At 37.3% G+C, this 17,383-nt stretch overlaps 1 protein-coding gene across 2 annotated transcripts in view; it reads left to right on the top strand.

Annotated features, from left to right (window-relative positions):
• Positions 1-2,206: 2,206 nt before the first annotated feature.
• pof1b (POF1B actin binding protein) overlaps positions 2,207-17,383 on the top strand; it is a 34,006-nt gene continuing 18,829 nt past the window's right edge. For both annotated transcript variants that reach the window (XM_074610162.1, XM_074610163.1), the window contains exons 1-2: positions 2,207-2,759; positions 9,335-9,421. In XM_074610162.1, coding sequence (XP_074466263.1) covers positions 2,385-2,759; positions 9,335-9,421 — 462 coding nt within the window. In that variant the 5' untranslated portion in view covers positions 2,207-2,384. The remainder of the gene's footprint in view (positions 2,760-9,334; positions 9,422-17,383) is intronic.

Genomic DNA, 17,383 nt, shown 5'->3' on the forward strand with positions numbered 1-17,383 from the left:
AAATAAAAGGCAAAGTGCTTTCAAAGTGAATATCGCGAGAGTTGAGTTTAAACCCACCTTCAGCCATAGATATAAAACTAATATAAATATAATAATAATTAAATAAAAAAGAAAGAAAGAAAAAAAATATATATATTATAAAACGTTTTAGTATTCATGCATGCACAATACCAAAAAATAAGCTAAACACTACATATTAAATAAATAGCCAAATATATAATTTTTCTAAATAGAGAAAATATGTAATATAACAAAATAATTAAATAATCCAATATATTTCTAAAACCCAGCTCATTATTACGAAATCTTATTTCATCCTGCTTCTTTTCACAATACAGTCTATTGCTGGTAATATTTATTTCTCTAATTCCAATGATTGATGATAAATGACATAATGAAAACTGTAAACTGTTGTAAATAAAAGGCAAGACAAAATGCTTTCAAAGTGCTTTACAGGGGCATAAAATCATATTAAATGTATTAAACACAGGACTTCAAGAAAACATTGAAAACATTGAAATACAGAAAGCGAGATCAAGCAAATAAGTCGTTAAAATTAGAGAGAAATTTCATTTTTAAAAAGCAATAAAAAAGGAAAAGCAAGCATATTAATAGTTATATTAATGTTTAGTTACATAGTTTTTTAAATTATGTCTTATTTATCTAATATTGAACACTTTTGTTCAAATTTTTCAAATAATAATAATAATAATATGTACAGCAAAACTTTGTTATTTGAATAAAGACATAATAATAATAATAATAATAAAAAAAAAAATCTTAACTCATGCTCTAAAGCACCAAGAGTGGATAAGTTTGTCATGTTATTGGCTGAAGGCTACATCTTCCTATCATTTAGCATTTTGTTTCATGACTTCAGCAGATTTGTATTGATTCACTGAAGGATATAAGTAACTGAGTAAAGTGTCTGTTTGTCTCCACCTAGTGGCACACATTATTTTCCTCATCCTGTCTGTCTGAATATACCTGTATTCACTCTCTGTCTGAAACGCTCCGTTTTAGTGCATTTCAATGGAATGGCAACAGAATTGCGTTGCTAGGCAACAGCTTGGGTCCTTGTTTACATCCTGTCAGCTGATGTCATTCACATACACTGCAACCAGGAAATAAACTGGGACACATTTAGAATGTTTATGTATAAAACCATGTAATTTTCTAAATATTGTATATTTGTGACATCACAAATGGACAGAAATCCAAACGGCTTGTTTCAAACGCACAGTTTCTGAATACGGGCTGTGTGTATTTCTCCATGGATTGAGTGTTTTGATACTTTCACAGTATTTATAAAGCACTTAAACCTGCTTTATAATATAAAATACATAAAAATCTCCCTTTTTACAATATGGGATCTTTAAAGTGTCCTATTCACTCCTCTGGTCCCTCCTCCTCCTCCTCCTCAGCATCATTTGCATACAGAGGAGTGGAGAGCACCTCCCTCACTAGTTCAGTCTTCCTCTCCGTGGAAGAACTCCTCTTATTTATAATAGGCTAATAATACTAGTTTGTACTTTGTTATTTGTCTTTCTCTGTATAATATATTTTGGTCTTTTTTTATATATGTCCCTGCACATGTCTTCACTTATTTTGTAATCACTTTATAACACTATATATATATAAAAAAAAAAAAAAGAACATTTTACTCAGGTAATAAGTACAAAAGTATATTACAAACTTACAACACCAAACTGCTCATACAATAAGCAAGAATTAAAGTTAATTTTAAGCATGTTTATTTTTTTTATACAGGAACAGGACTTTTATTATTTAGTAAAAAAATGTGAATATTTAACACAATAAAAAAAAAACTGCAAGATAATGTTGAAGAGGGGAAGATTGTTGTTTATAGTATTCTAATAATACTAGTTTGTACTTTGTTATTTGTCTTTCTCTGTATAATATATTTTGGTCTTTTTTATATATATGTCCCTGCACATGTCTTCACTTGTTTTGTAACCACTTTATAACACAATAAAAACATATTTTGGTCTTTTTTATATATGTAACTTTACACAACACAAATACAAAAATGCATGTTTGTGAATAGTGAAATATTTGCAGATCATGGTACACATTTGTGGAATGTCTTCTGTGGATTACAAATAATAAAGTCCAATAAAAACTTCCATACTCCTCCTCCTCAGCATCATTTGCATACAGAGGAGTGGAGAGAACCTCCCACACTAGTTCGCTGTTCCTCTCCGTGGAAGAAACTCCTCTAACCGGACTTTCCTCTCCAGTTTATCCAACAGAAGAGGAAGTTAAACCTGTGCGGATCAGCTCTCCAACCTGCTGAAAACAACCTGAAACTTTCTGCTGCTGTTGTTCTTCTTTCTCTCTCTGGAGGAGTCTGACCCATCAACATGTCTGTCCACACCAGCAGCCAGAAGACGACGACCTTCCGCACCGTGAACCTGGCCTCTCCGGAGCCGGTGAGCAGGACGGTGATCTCGAGCGGCTCGGTGTCCCCGATGCAGTACACGCTGAACGGAGGCGGAGGCGGCTACGAGACGGTCCGGTACCTGATCCCGGTGCAGCAGCAAATGCAGCAGCAGCAGCAGCCATACTTCATCATGCAGCAGCCCATGGTGCAGCAACAAATGATACAGCAACACATGGTGCAGCAGCCCATGATGCAGCAGATGGTGTCTCCAGTCTACATGCAGGGTTATCCTCGACTGAGCGTCAGCAGCCAAGACTCCGCCGACCTCAACTACCAGGTCAGGAGCACCACGGAGGTGAGTGAGACAAACTGGTATTATTAGCCTATTATAAACAACAATTTATCCCTCTTCAACATTATTATCTTGTTTTTTATTGTGTTATAAAGTGATTACAAACAAGTAAGGGACATATATAAAAAATACCAAAATATATTATACAGAGGAAGACAAATAACAAAGTACAAAAACAAAACAAAACAAAAAGAGGATAAAAGCAGGTTGAAGAACGTGTCTTGTGTTTGTGTGTGTGTGTGATGTGGATAATGGGTGTGTGTTTGGCATTGCATGAGGCTAGATGGTCATATAAGATAAGATAAGATAATTTCCCTGGAGGGAAATTCAGGTGTCAAAGCAGCAACGTCAGCAAACAGAGTGAAACACAGGAGAGGTAAAGGTATACAGAAATTATAAAAACAATAATAGAGATATAAAAGATACAGAGTTAATGGGTGAACATAGTGTGTGCAGTCCGTCAATAAATAAATGTAGTTTGTATAATAAATAAGTGTAATATGTACATATGTGCAGTCTATAAAGTGGTATATAGGATGTATAGTGTATAGTAAGTGTAAAGTGCGCCAGTGGTTATCTACTCTTAAACACATATACTGTACACATGCACACATATCTACACACATACATACAGTATATCCTTCCTTTTATGTGTTGAGCATAGGGGGAACAAAATCTTGCAGAGTTTAATAACCTCAACTTGCATAACAGTGATAGTGACAATATTAGTGGGAAAGAATGTGGTTTGCAGAACAAAAACCAGAATACAAACTGGTTTGAGGAACCACTGTAACGCGCCAAACTCTGGCAGGCCAGTTCGCTTTCCTCTAATTACTTTTGCACGCTGAGAAATATCAGATTTCCATGTTATTCAGAGTTAAAGTATATAAACAAAATAAAAAAAATATGAGAAAATATTACTTAAAATATTCGATTTATGTGAAAGGGATTAAACAGACCTTCACGGGTGTAATTAAGTCGTTTGGCGCCCTTTAAGGCTTCAGGGCAGCAACTCATAATGTAATAACTGTAATGATAATGTAATGATTTAAATGTAATAAAAGCTCATAATGTAATAAATATAATAATAATCTAATGATTTAAAGGTAATACAAGCTCATAAAGAAATAACTGTAATAATAATGTAATGATTTAAATGTAATACAAGCTCATAATGTAATAAATGTAATAATAATATAATCATTCAAATGTAATACAAGCTCATAATGTATTAAATAATAATAATATAATCATTTAAATGCAATTAAAGCTCATAATATAATAGCTGTAATAATAATGTAATCACTTATATGTAATAAAATCTCATAATGTAATAAATGTAATAATAATATAATCCTTTAAATCTAATACAAGCTCATAATGTATTAAATAATAATAATATAATCATTTAAATGCAATTAAAGCTCATAATATAATAGCTGTAATAATAATGTAATCACTTATATGTAATAAAATCTCATAATGTAATAAATGTAATAATAATATAATCCTTTAAATCTAATACAAGCTCATAATATATTAAATGATAATAATATAATAATTTAAATGCATTTAAAGCTCATAATATAATAGCTGTAATAATAATGTAAAGATTTAAATGTAATAAAGCTCATAATGTAATAACTGTAATAATAATGTAATCACTTATAATAAAATCTCATAATGTAATAAATGTAATAATAATATAATCCTTCAAATCTAATACAAGCTCATAATATATTAAATGATAATAATATAATAATTTAAATGCATTTAAAGCTCATAATATAATAATTGTGATAATAATGTAATAATTTAAATGTAATAAAAGCACCGAAAACCACACGTTTTATTCAACACTGTTTTTGATAAGTTTATAATGTAATAATGTTCTCATAATGTAATTATTACATATATGCACAAAACTGTTATTACATGGTTTTCTTACATAATGTGGTGATTATTACAAGATGAGCTTTTATTACATTTAAATTATTATATTATGAGTTGAGCCATTTAGTTGACTTGTGTCTCAGCTATGATACGAAGCAAGCTGGATGAGAAGCTGTATCTTCAGTTTCTTGGTGTTCACACGCGTCTAAACTGCATCGACATGGATTCATAAGCAGCTTGTTTATTGGACAGAATCTGCTGAGGGGCTGTGAAAGTCTCTGAACCATCTGCTCTCTTGATTACACATAAATAGAAATCTGAATATGAGGATCAGCCCAGACTCGATGGTCTTGCTCAGACTTCATTTCTGATTCTATTAAATGTCATCATACATCTAATAACTGCATCTTTTGTTTGGAGACACATAAATCACCTGCTGGCTGTTCAACGTCTCAGATAGTTTATTAGCTTGTCAGGTTCAGTTGTCGGAGCAGAAAGTGATGAAAACAGCTGTCAGAAGAACATCAGCATGTTTCCCACATACTGATGACTTATTACTTACACTGTGCACTGAGTTTTCACATCTACTAACCACAGATAAACAGGTAAATATGATGACTTTCCACATGCCACCAGTGGCACATTTTGAAATACATAAAGAAGAGAATGCAATTAAATATATACTGTACAATATTTTATAAATAAACTAATTGATGGAGAAAATAAAAGGCAGATGAGCTGATAATAATCATTAGTTGCAGCCCTAATGCCGTCCCCTCTCTCCTGATGTTTCCTGTCTCAGCTTGTCACAATATTATTTTCATTTTAAGACCATTTTGATGCCACTGATATAATAGCATAATAATGCACCCTTTCAAAGAGCAACTTTTAATTCTTAAGAATATTCAGACAATGTGAAAAAAAATATAAAAAATATTTGAAATAAATAAAACATAAATAAAATAAAACCACATAACCAAAAAAATAAATAAAATGCCCAAGCCCATATATCATATGATAAATCGACAATGTAATAATCGTGACAGGCCTATATTCCTGCTGCTAATAAAAGGCGAAAAATGCCAAAAAATAATCTTAAGAAAAAGAAAACACAATCATTTATTTATTAGTAGGGGATGTGGATCAAACCTCAATACTTTGTGTGAAATGTGCTTGTTGTCTGCAGCTGTTAGGTATCATACGTTGGATTGAAAGCTCAGATTCTTCACTTATTCTTTAACCAGTTACCTCCTGACTTCAGTCATGCTTTAGCTCATTTTAGACTGTATTTCTTTAGGTACAGTAAAGGTAAAGCTTTTGCATCGCTGCTTTGTTTACGCACATCATTCTACAGTCAACACTGATGCAGTTGACAAGTGTAGCTAGTTTCGTTAAGTAGGGAAACAGGTTTTGAAGAAACAAACATTTTCATATTCCTCAATGCGAGGTTCTCTTTTGTTTTGTATTGGTACTGAAACTGCAGGTATTAGCGCGGGTGTCAGAGCTTTCCTTTCCATTAATTAGGTTTTAAAATGTCTTCCTGACACACTGATCTCTGGTGAAGTTAACAGAATCTGCTCACATTCACTTAAGGAATAGACACTGCGTCACTGCCAAGATATAACGTGGCGTTAATAATTGTCCTCTCGTTCAATACAAACTGTGCTGCAGGCCTCAGAGTTTATCCGACTCTTCCTCTTCATTGATTCCCTTCTAACGTGGCGCCAGTCTAGCCCTCCTGCACCTGCTGAAGCCTGATAAATCATCACTTCCTGAATGCCTTGCCCTTCGGCCTTGAAGGTTAACACTGTTGGCACATGAACACATTTGAATAATATCTTCTCCCACATCTTCCTCCTCTGCCTCTTTGATTATCAGCGACTTAATCTTTTAATTGAGTGCAACAGATTATGTCATGGTTTTCCTCTGGATCTCCCCGTTGGCTGCTTGTTGTCCTGATCATTTACTAATCTGCACTCGGAGCTAAACGCTGACGACGTGTTTGATGCCGCGCCCGGTCTGACTCTGTTGAGGTGGCACACCCTTACATAGAGAAGACAAACACATTCTTCCACCTGGCTGGATTAGACTCAATAGGTTGCATCGGTCAGAGGTTCTTCTCGTCTTCGGTCTTTATTAGTCTGTAAAGATGTGTTGAGCTTCGGGGGACACAACCTGATTTATTTTGTTCAATATCTCACTTTTGAAAATTACACCATGCAAGAATACTTGCATGGAAGTCCTTTATTTTGGTATAATCTACAGTACACTATGTCAGGATACCAAGTGTACCAGTGAGATCTGTAAATGTCTGTAGATGAAGAGCAACTTTAATGTTACTGTAATGTTGCTGCATGCAGTATTTTGAAAATTTTGTCGAAGAAAAACTGGCATGACCATTTACAAAGGGGTCCCTTGACCTCTGACCTCCAGATATGTGAATGTAAACGGGTTCTATGGGTACCCACGAGTCTCACCTTTACAGACATGCCCACTTTATGATAATCACATGCAGCTTGGGGCAAGTCATAGTCAAGTCAGCACACTGACACACTGACAGCTGTTGTTGCCTGTTGGGCTGCAGTTTGCCATGTTATGATTTGAGCATATGTTTTTATGCTAAATGCAGTACCTGTGAGGGTTTATGGATCAATATCTGTCATTGATTTGTGTTGTTAATTGATTTCCAATAATAAATATATACATAAAGCAGCATATTTGTCCACTCCCATGTTGATAAGAGTATTAAATACTTGACAAATCTCCCTTTTAAGGTTCATTTTGAACAGATAAAAAATTTCATTAACTATGGACAATCATGCAATTAATCGCGATTGAATGTTTTAATTGATTGACAGCCCCTAAAAACATCCGAAACAAAACAGAAACAAAAACAAATGTTGACTGAAAAGGTGAAAAAAGAAGCTGAAGCTTAGGCTTATTATACCCAATTTACATATCATATTCTATAGGCAACTCATCATTCATTGTAAATCAAATATGTGCAAATGTGATGTCGTCACCTTGGACTATGGGCTTTTTAAAAAAACGATTTACTGATTTATTTATTAAATTAGCAGAAAACTAATGAATAGATGAATTGCTGATGAACATAAGATTTCATGTCTCAGACTGATGTATTTGACGTTGTGAACCGTTGTCTTGGATTTAGAGGCTGGACAGCTTCAGGTGCTTTTTATTTGGCTCAGTAAGCTGATACTATTACCTCATGTGAAGTCATTTTGACTGTTACTGGCTTTGAGTCAGTTTATTTTGCTAATACCTTCAGAGTGACATCAGAGCATCATAGGACAAGTACCAACATCCTCTTCACACTGTCAGGAAGTAGCTCTGCATCTGAGTGAGAGAGAAATAGTCCGTTTGAGTCCATGACTGTCTATGTCATGGTCGACTTCAGATCGTCAGCTGCTCTGACATAATGCATCTTTAAAGTAACTCTGCCTTTATGTTGCTACCACACAAGTGAAACATGTTTTTACATCTATTTCTGACTTAACATCGTCTCTCACTCTGCAGTAAATGACCTCATCTGTACCTCCGTCCTACATGATACACTGCAGTCAGCTTGTCTTCACCACAGGGCTGCACAATATATTGTTTATTATCGTCATCACGCTATAAGCACATACATTATAAACACAAGTAAACACATATCCTCTACACATCAAGTCTTTAAATATGAGAGAGGCTTGTAGAAGTCAGGTTAGGGCTTGATATTGTTATCTTAGCTGTCCTAGTTTATTGTTGTGGGAGTTGTTTTGTGTTTTTCTTGGATTGTGGTGACGTGTTTTAGGATTTCAGGATTGTTTTTGTCTAGTTTTCATGTTGTGCCCCGTTGTGTTTTCTTTGTCTTCTAACATCTTGGGACCATGTTAGATATAAGTGTTGTCCTTTAGATATTTTTCTGTTTGTTTTATCTGATAATCCATAAATAAAAGCAATCAATCAATCAGGAAAGACAGTGATATTGCATGCAGGGTTTTTTAATTAGTTGAAAGAGTAGAAAATTGCACTATGTTACTATCATTATTTTTATTTTATTGGTGTCTTTTGTGTGTTCAGTTAAAAGAATGTTGGAAATAAGGTCCTATCATTTTTTAATTTCAAGTAATTTATCATACTTTAGCAGGATACTGAAAGCAGCAGAACTGAGCACACTTTAATATCTGTTTATTTATCGCAAGTAATATCGTTATCGTGATATTCAACAACATTATCGCATATTTTCCTCATGTCATGCGGCCTTACTTCACCACTGCTTAATGGTTTTACAACCACAGTATAATAAATGGTCAGTTTAGTTTGTTTATTTATAGACTGATAAACACACGTGCACTTTTTGACATTAAATATGTGCCTTTGTGTATTTCAACTCTTTTAAACATCGTCATATTTGTACTTTTAGGTGTGTAAATGAATTGTTTGCAAACTCAAATTTCCACTTGAAGGGCGAAGTCTTTTGAATTGAACTGAAAGTGCACGCATCATTAATTTTAATGGTCATTAAAGACTTTAAGGTTTAGTTGTGGCTGAATCAACATTTTTATTGTATCTTTATCATGGTTTTAAAACATTTTCTCAGACTAAAAGAGAAAGACGATGCCATGTGTTGTGCGTTTAGTGAGCAGAGGACTGAGGTTTTTTCCTTTTGTCTGTTATTTCAGAATTACAGCGGGCAGTCTTCATCAGTGTTCAGCCAGTCGTCCAGTCCCATCAAGAGCCCCGAGCCCAGTGCCGAGGAGGAGGAGGTGGTAAGCACACACACACACACACACACACACACACACACACACACACACACACACACACACACACACACACACACACACACACACACACACACACACACACACACACACACACACACACTATTCACTAAACCCATGAAAGCCTTCTTAACTGGCAAAACCTGGCAACCACACAACTATGTGTCCTTCACTCAGTGCACTGCAGCCTTGGGAAGTTTAGTTTAGCTCAGTTTCTCATCCACTGACTCAGTTTTTCTTGTTGTGATAAAACACAGATGAAAACATACTCAAACATAGAAATAACAGACGCAAAGAAAGCTGAGGATAAGCATAAAAAAGCAGAAAGACATCAAGTAGAAACCGCTCTGACAGACACCTGAAGTCAATGACCTCAAACTCCCAACTTGTCTAGACAGGTTGCAGGTAATCCCTCTCTGTGAAAGCAAGTTCAGAAGAGAAACTGAGAAGAAGGTTTATTATATCATGGAAGAAAAAATGCAGCGTTCAGTAATAAACCATTTGGGAGCATGAACGTTTCAACATGTTTGATTTACTAGAGGTGGAAAACTACTTAAGTAAGCATTTGGTCGGTTAAAGGTGGGCAACATTTGGTTGAAAAGTGACATTTTTTTTATATTTAAGTGTCGTTACTACTGTATTTCAGAGACCATATATAGTTCGGAGCTGTTTGACATGCTGATTAAACACCGACAATATGTAGGGATGCAGATAGCACACCTAAGTTTAAAGTCCATTATTTTTTGACACATTAAACCTGTCATAGGCAGAATGTTTTTGGCATCATTGGGCAACACTTAGCAATATCCGGCCACTGCGGCGGCGATCAACCTTCATTTATTAAGGTATCGTGAACGCTCAGGTTCAGGCAAGATCGCAATGCAATTATTAGACATGTAACGTTTGGTTAACAAGAGATGAAGTCATACAAACTTGTCAAATGCCTATAGGATCTTCGGTTTTTTATCCTTCAAAAAGGGGGCGCGGCCTTGACTTTTTGTTCAGTACCTGTATGTGCCTGTCTGATGTTTATCGCTCTCTTCAAAGTCACCAGACTACATTCACAAGAACAGTAATTTTACCTCTCAGAACACGGGAATAAACATACAACTCCACTTCAAAACACTCTGAACTAACCCTTGACGATGCTGATGATTTGATGAGCATTATAGTGAGAACAATATCATGAAACATCAGTGTCCCAAGTTTGATTTTGGTCAAATCAAAGCCGGCAGTGTGGTTTGTGCCTTTGTGCCAACTCTATGAATGATTGTTTGAAGAACAATCCTTCTGTAGTTCATGAAGGTGTTTCCTCAGAATGAGAAACTAAAGGAAGGAAAGAATGCAGAGGGGATGTGGAGTTCATCCAGACACACCCATCGGCATGAAAAATGGGAACACGTCGGTGTGTGAAAGTACAGTAGCATCTTCTCCTCTGAACTGGAGGCGATCTGCTGCTCCTGATCCCTCCCTCTCTGTATGTGCAGCTACGCCCTGCCTCCACATTCACCCTCCTACGACACCACTTATTGTTCATACAGTCACAGGACCGCCAACTGTCGCAACACTGACAAACCACTCAGACTGGGTGTCAGATCGGGGTGTGTCTACTCCAGCAGCCACTTCCCAGAGACCTTTGCTGTGCGTGGGTTGCATTCCTTTGATTTGAACCTGCAGCGTCATGTTTATGGCTGTTGCCACAACAGGGAGGTTCCCTGATTTATAGGTTGGCGGCGCTTTGATGCCAGTTGTCTTGAGAAAGTCATGTACGTGTACAAAGTGTTTTTAATAATTTGTTGGATGGATAGTCTAAATACCTTCTTCTACAGGTGTTCTCCTAATTAAGCATTTCATCTTATCTCCGTGATCTTTTTGGCAGCACCGTTCTCACCTTAGGGCTGCAACTAATGATTATTTTCATTATCGATTTAACCTTTTTAGCTTTCCAGTAGATTGTTGAGTGTATAAAATGTTAGAATATAGTAAAACGAGTAGTCGACTAATCGATGATCGACAGAAAAGTAATCACCAACTATTTTGATAATCGATTAATTGTTTTAATCATGCAAGAAAATTACAGAAAATGCTATTTTCAGCTTCTCAAATCTGTAGATTTCCTGCTTTTCGCATATTAAACTGAATATCTTTGGGGTTTGGAGTGACTAAATGAGACATTTAAAGGCATCACCTTGGACTTTGAGAAACTGGGATGGACATTTTTCACGACTTTCTGACATTTTAGAGACCAAACAATTAATGGTGGCGATCTAGTTCTCGTAGATTTTGGTGGATTGTTTAGACTGAATAACAGAAAGTTTACGAGCAGGCCGCCGTGTTGTTTCCTGTTTGAAACGGAGAGCAGAAAACCAGGAACCCAATCAGGTACATTCCAGGATAGGATACGTCACCGCTTCTTCGACCTCAAACTTTAAAACACCCTGAGAAGTAAAGTCTTGTAATTCCACTGTGAGGTTTATAACCTTCCCCTTGCATCATCTGCAGAGCCGGCGCTGCCTCTAAAACTAAAACTCACTCAGCATGGCGTCAGTCTTCTGTCAGCTGCGTCCTCAGAAAACAATTTGAACTGTGAGGCCTCAGACGGTGTTCTGCTAGTCAGCTTTTCTCAACGAAGCTTTCTTTTGCTGATTTGATTGTTTGGTGAGGACAAAGTCAGATCAAACTGGTTGTCAGGGTTCCGGTTTTAACATTTATTCATCTTTAAGACATCAGAATCTATCTTTCAGGATCAGGTTGAGTGACTTCTGTCCTTGGAAACTTCTGGAATAACTTTGAGAAGTTTCTCGTATCACGACATGCGTTTGTAATAATAACAGACCCACTGGAGACGCCTGCAGGGTGAAGTGATAAAAATGTGAGTGTGTGTGTGCAGTGAAGGCTGCAGGTGTTGTTAAGTGTCAGGATCAGGAAGGCTCTGCTGTTTGATGATTGACAGACAGCCACTCAGCTAGATTATACCCTGATTAAACATATTTCAAATGCAAACACACACACGCACAGCTAACTGATGGACAGAGTTACTACCTTTATTTATAGTCATAGTGCTTTACAAAGTCAGGTGCTTACAGGGGACAAGGAAATAAAAAGGTGTCAGAATATGAAGTGTAATTACTGACTGTAATATACACTGCCATATACTGGATGTTGGTGTCACATAACTATTATTAACACCTGCCTAATGTGCTTTCACAGAGTTTGGTTTGTTTTGAACTTTTCCCACATTTGAAAAATTGAGATTCATAAAGCACAATTAGAGAATCCAAAATCCCAAGTTTAAAGGGGCTCAATGTAAAAATATGAAATTGCTTGTCAACAGTGTCGCTCTACCGACACACAAGAGACTGAACGTGATTGACAGGCATCATGTTGATTAACATTAACAACATTAGCCAGCTAAAACCACAGTATATATTTCACCTGCTTGGCAGTAATGTTAGCTGACCAAACGAAAGTCTCTCCATGAATCAATGTTGATCCTAGTGTTAACTTTTCCTGATACAGCCTCCCGAAGGGGAGACGCTGTAGTTTTGGTCTCCTGGGCCGGAGTCGATAGCGTTACTCGCTTCGGAGTTAACCCTCGCCGTCACTCCACTCAGCAGCAGGGAAACAAGACACGGGAAACCTCCGTTGGTTTGGAGGAGCTGCCGCATTTATTTCTGCACAAACTGAAACTTCCACTGAACTCACTTGATGATCTCAGAGCTAAACTAACTCTGTCTTCTGCTCCGCTGCTCGCTCGTTTTCTCACACACTCGCCGCCTCTCTCTGTCTCTTGCTTCATCACTCACTTCCCACAACACTAGTTTTCCACCCCGATGTCACATTCCTGTTTTGCAAGACGGGCTTCGCTAGAACAATTTTGTTTTTTTTGTTCTTCCGTGGAGTTTGTGTTGGAGTCTGAGTTGTGGTGGGGGCTGGTCATTTGTTGGCGTTAGAGGACTCCATTTATAACCCAATGTTTGTTACGGCTAAGTCACTCGCGAGCTTGCATCACGTTCATCCGTTGGATTTTCCGGGAAAAACGGGCCCATGTTCTTCACATTAAAAGCAGTCTACAGGCTGACGGGAACCTTTTCGGTTTGGTTACAACCTGTTTAGACATTGGCAACAGAAAAACGATTAAAACATGTTTATACATGTGAGGACTTACTGACAGACAGTCGCTTTAGGTCTTATGTGGTTTCACAAGAATATGACATCATCGTCAAGTTTGGTTGTAGTATGATACAAAAGTCCCTTTGACAACGATGACTGTTTCCAAAACCAACACAACATGATTGATTAACTCTGAGGATGAGTGATCTTATCTGAGAGGAAGGTGTGGTGGACTAACAAAGCTTTGGTTCTCTGATTGTTCTCAAGCTCAAACTCAAAGTGTTTTATAGTTCTGAGTCGGCCTGCAGAGATAAAGACACAAATATTTTCAGCTACATTATATTTGTTCTCTAATAAAAGCTCCCTCGTGAACGTGGCAGACCAAAGAAGAACAAGTTGTTTTAAAACTGTCAACTACAGCAAAAATCTCTCTGACCTGTCTTATTACCTCAAGTTGACTGTGTCACGTTGTCATAGTTGTCGTCTGTCAGCCTCTCATTCCTCACAGCTGTGCCTGCAGCTGTATACAGGTCTGAACAGGTCTGTAGGTCGGAGCCATGTTAGGATACTATTAACCATACTAGACAGACGGAGGTTTGATTCTTCCTTCAGTAAAATATAGATTTCACTCAGCTTTATATTTAAACACCACCAACATCTGTTTCATTAGTCGGCTACAGACACATACGTTTTCATATTTGTGGTCTGTTTTTCTTGGTTTGGATTAAGCCTCTTAGTTCTTCTTAATGCTACAGCATATAGGGATATTTTAGACAACAAGGCGGTCTCAACAGTTTGTGTTTTCCTTTTCCTGTTTCAACACCAAAGCAGCTCCATCAAGAAATGTTTATTTTCCAGTTTGGTGTTGAAGAACTTGACCGACCGGCACAGAGTCCTGACCTCAACCCCATCCATCATCTTTAGGATGAACTGGAATAGAGCTGGAACTAAACATGACTTTCACTATCAATTAGTCTGTAGATTATTTACTCAATTAATTGATTATAACTTGCCCGTGCAAGAGAAACCCATTAACATTGAACCCTCAAAATGTCGAAAAATAGTGAAAAATGCTTGTTAAACTTACTAAATCATAAAGGCGATGTCTTCAAAAGGTTTTGTTCTTTCAAAATACAAAGATATTAAATTGTAAAATCATATAATAAAGCAGCAGATCTCCAAATTTGAGAAGCTGGAACGATAATTTTTGCTTAAAAAAGGACTCAAACTATTTATCAATTATCAAATTAGTTGCTCATTAAATCAACTCATGGATTTATGGGCTATTGGATTCATCTCTAAACTGGAACGTCGACTACAAACCAGACCAGACCTCATTATTTTTTCTTTCCCAGGGCCATAAATTCTACTTTTGCAAGATTCACATTCATCTGGATAGTTTGGTTTCACAGAGGTCATCGAAAACACACGGAAAATGAGAGAAAAAGTCAAATGTCCTGGAAAACTATTTCAGCATTCTCCTATTTTCCTTTAACTGAGAAGGAACTACGAGGCTACTACTACTACTACTACTACTACAGTTACTACTACAACTACTATCACTACTACGACTACTAAACAACTACAAACTGCAAATGATTCGGTTGGTTCAGTGAAGGAGCAAAAACTTGAGATCGGAAGTTTCAATCTGAGACACATTTTTCACTTTAGACATCTATTGTCATTGTGTAAACACGTCATTTGGAGTATGGATCAAAGGTCAAAGTGCTCTGACTAAAAGACCGAGTGAAAGGTGTGAGATTTCTTTTTCTTGAGCAGGTTCAAGTGTGATTTAACGGGACTGACGGACGTGTTTGCTTCTGTGAGGAGAGAATCTGTCGTCTTCTAGTTGAGAGATGTTCTCTCAAGTCACCTGCTTGTCCACCACAGTGAGAAGGACTTCACAGTGTTTAAACAGATTCAAGGATTATGGGAGTATATTGACAAAATGTATGAAACAGTGGAGTTCATTTTGAAATAGTGTTTTTGTTTTTGCTCAACTGCTTCTTAAGAAGCTTCTCTCACCACAGTATGTTAGGTATTCAGACTTAACCACAGGGCGATGAAGGATGGCGTCGCGTTGTGGTGAGGCCAGAACGCTGTAGGGGACGTCACGGTTTTAATGTTTACTCTGAGGCAATCTCTTCTGCAGCTTTAATTAAATGAGCAAATATTATAACGTTCTCGTTCTCTCCAGTATACAATGTTCCTGAAGCATCTGGTGCGGGTTCATTGGTAGCTTTCAGGATTCACATGTGGCGGTACTGATTCTCCACATTTCAGCTGATCTGGAAGGTTGGGCAGGTAACCTATAGATGAAAGGTGTTCTTTAATATTCACTCCGGCTGAAGGAAAGCTAAAATCACCCTCAATCAGAAAAGTTAAGACAACAAAGAAGTCTCTAGAAGTTTCTAGCTGACGATATCTGTTGAAATGAGGTCAGCATTAAGTGGAGACAGGATTAGAAAGTGTGCAGTTCATCACCTCTCTTAGTCCCTAAATAAAGGGCGTCATCACACTCTGATTGGCCGAGAGGTGAAATGCACCAAGCTGCTCTCAGTTGTTAATTAGGAGCCAACAGGTGATCTGAATAACATCCAATCATCTCAGGGGAACTGGGACATTCAGCTGAAATTAATAGGGAAAAGGGAAATGTCAGCATATAATAAACACTGCATCAGTTATTTACCTTTAACACAATTTCACAAAACCCACATAAATTCGTCGTCATCACTAGTGTCTCTCCTGAGCCTCCACCTCAGCACAGGTTGTTTGTTTTCTCCACCACTATCTGCTATCTGAGTGTTACACACACTGTGAGAGCCTTATTGATGGGTATGGAGCTGGTTTACGGGACGCTGCAGCATGAGCAAATATTGGACTGTTCCCGGGTGGAAGACGCTACAGAAACTGGGGATGAAGGTGGAAGTTGCTGCCTTCAAATGCGGCCTAGTTTGCGACAAGAGTCCATATAACGCCCCCCTCTCGTGGTATTCACGACCTCAGAAGTGGAAAGGTTCTGAAAGCTCAGAGTTCACGAGTTTTGACGTGTTGGCTGATGTTGTCAGAAGTGGCGGAAGCCATGGAAGTACAGTTTTTGCTGGATGGTAAATGAATATATTGTAATTTTAGTCGTATAGAGTTTTTCCTTGTGATTTTATAATATGTCTGAGGAATATGTTGATATTCCCAACAGCCTCATCTTTTTCCTCTGTCATTGTGCATTTCTTGCATTACGTTACCCACTCGCTGGCTTGGTAAAGTGTTAGCCTCTGTGGCTTCTCGACGCCGACAGTAACGTTAATATTGCCGTTGCTTAGCAGCGGTGTTCTCACAACTTAACCACTTGAACGCCAAGCATATCGTGTACACGGCTTCCCGTGTTGCAAACACGAGTTTCATTTGAAGCCTTCTAAAGCCAACAGAGGGTGACAGGTATTTATGGCTCTATTGAAGCATCTACCCATCCTTCTTCATCAACAACATCCTCCTCATTGCACCAACAGGAATTCAAAGCCTCACTATCCAGTTTTTTACGATGCCAACTAAGTTTTGGCCCTGATGGACACGTTTGCAACCGTTTTTTTTTCACATAGTCAGCTTGTCAATGCTTGTTTGTGGCCCATAGAAATGTTCATGTGGTCTTTTCTTACAGTTGATAATAATTTTCCCGTTTGCGCCACACAGGCAGCCAGATGATTTTAAAGATACACAATTTTGTATTTTTTATCAACTAAATCTTGTTGATGAAAATCATCTGTATATTTTTATCCCACCACATCTGTACGCCATCTGCTCCCAGCTGTCAGACTGGTAGTATGACTGAGTTATATT

The sequence above is a fragment of the Sebastes fasciatus genome, chromosome 16 (assembly GCF_043250625.1).
Source record: "Sebastes fasciatus isolate fSebFas1 chromosome 16, fSebFas1.pri, whole genome shotgun sequence".
NCBI lineage: Eukaryota > Metazoa > Chordata > Actinopteri > Perciformes > Sebastidae > Sebastes > Sebastes fasciatus.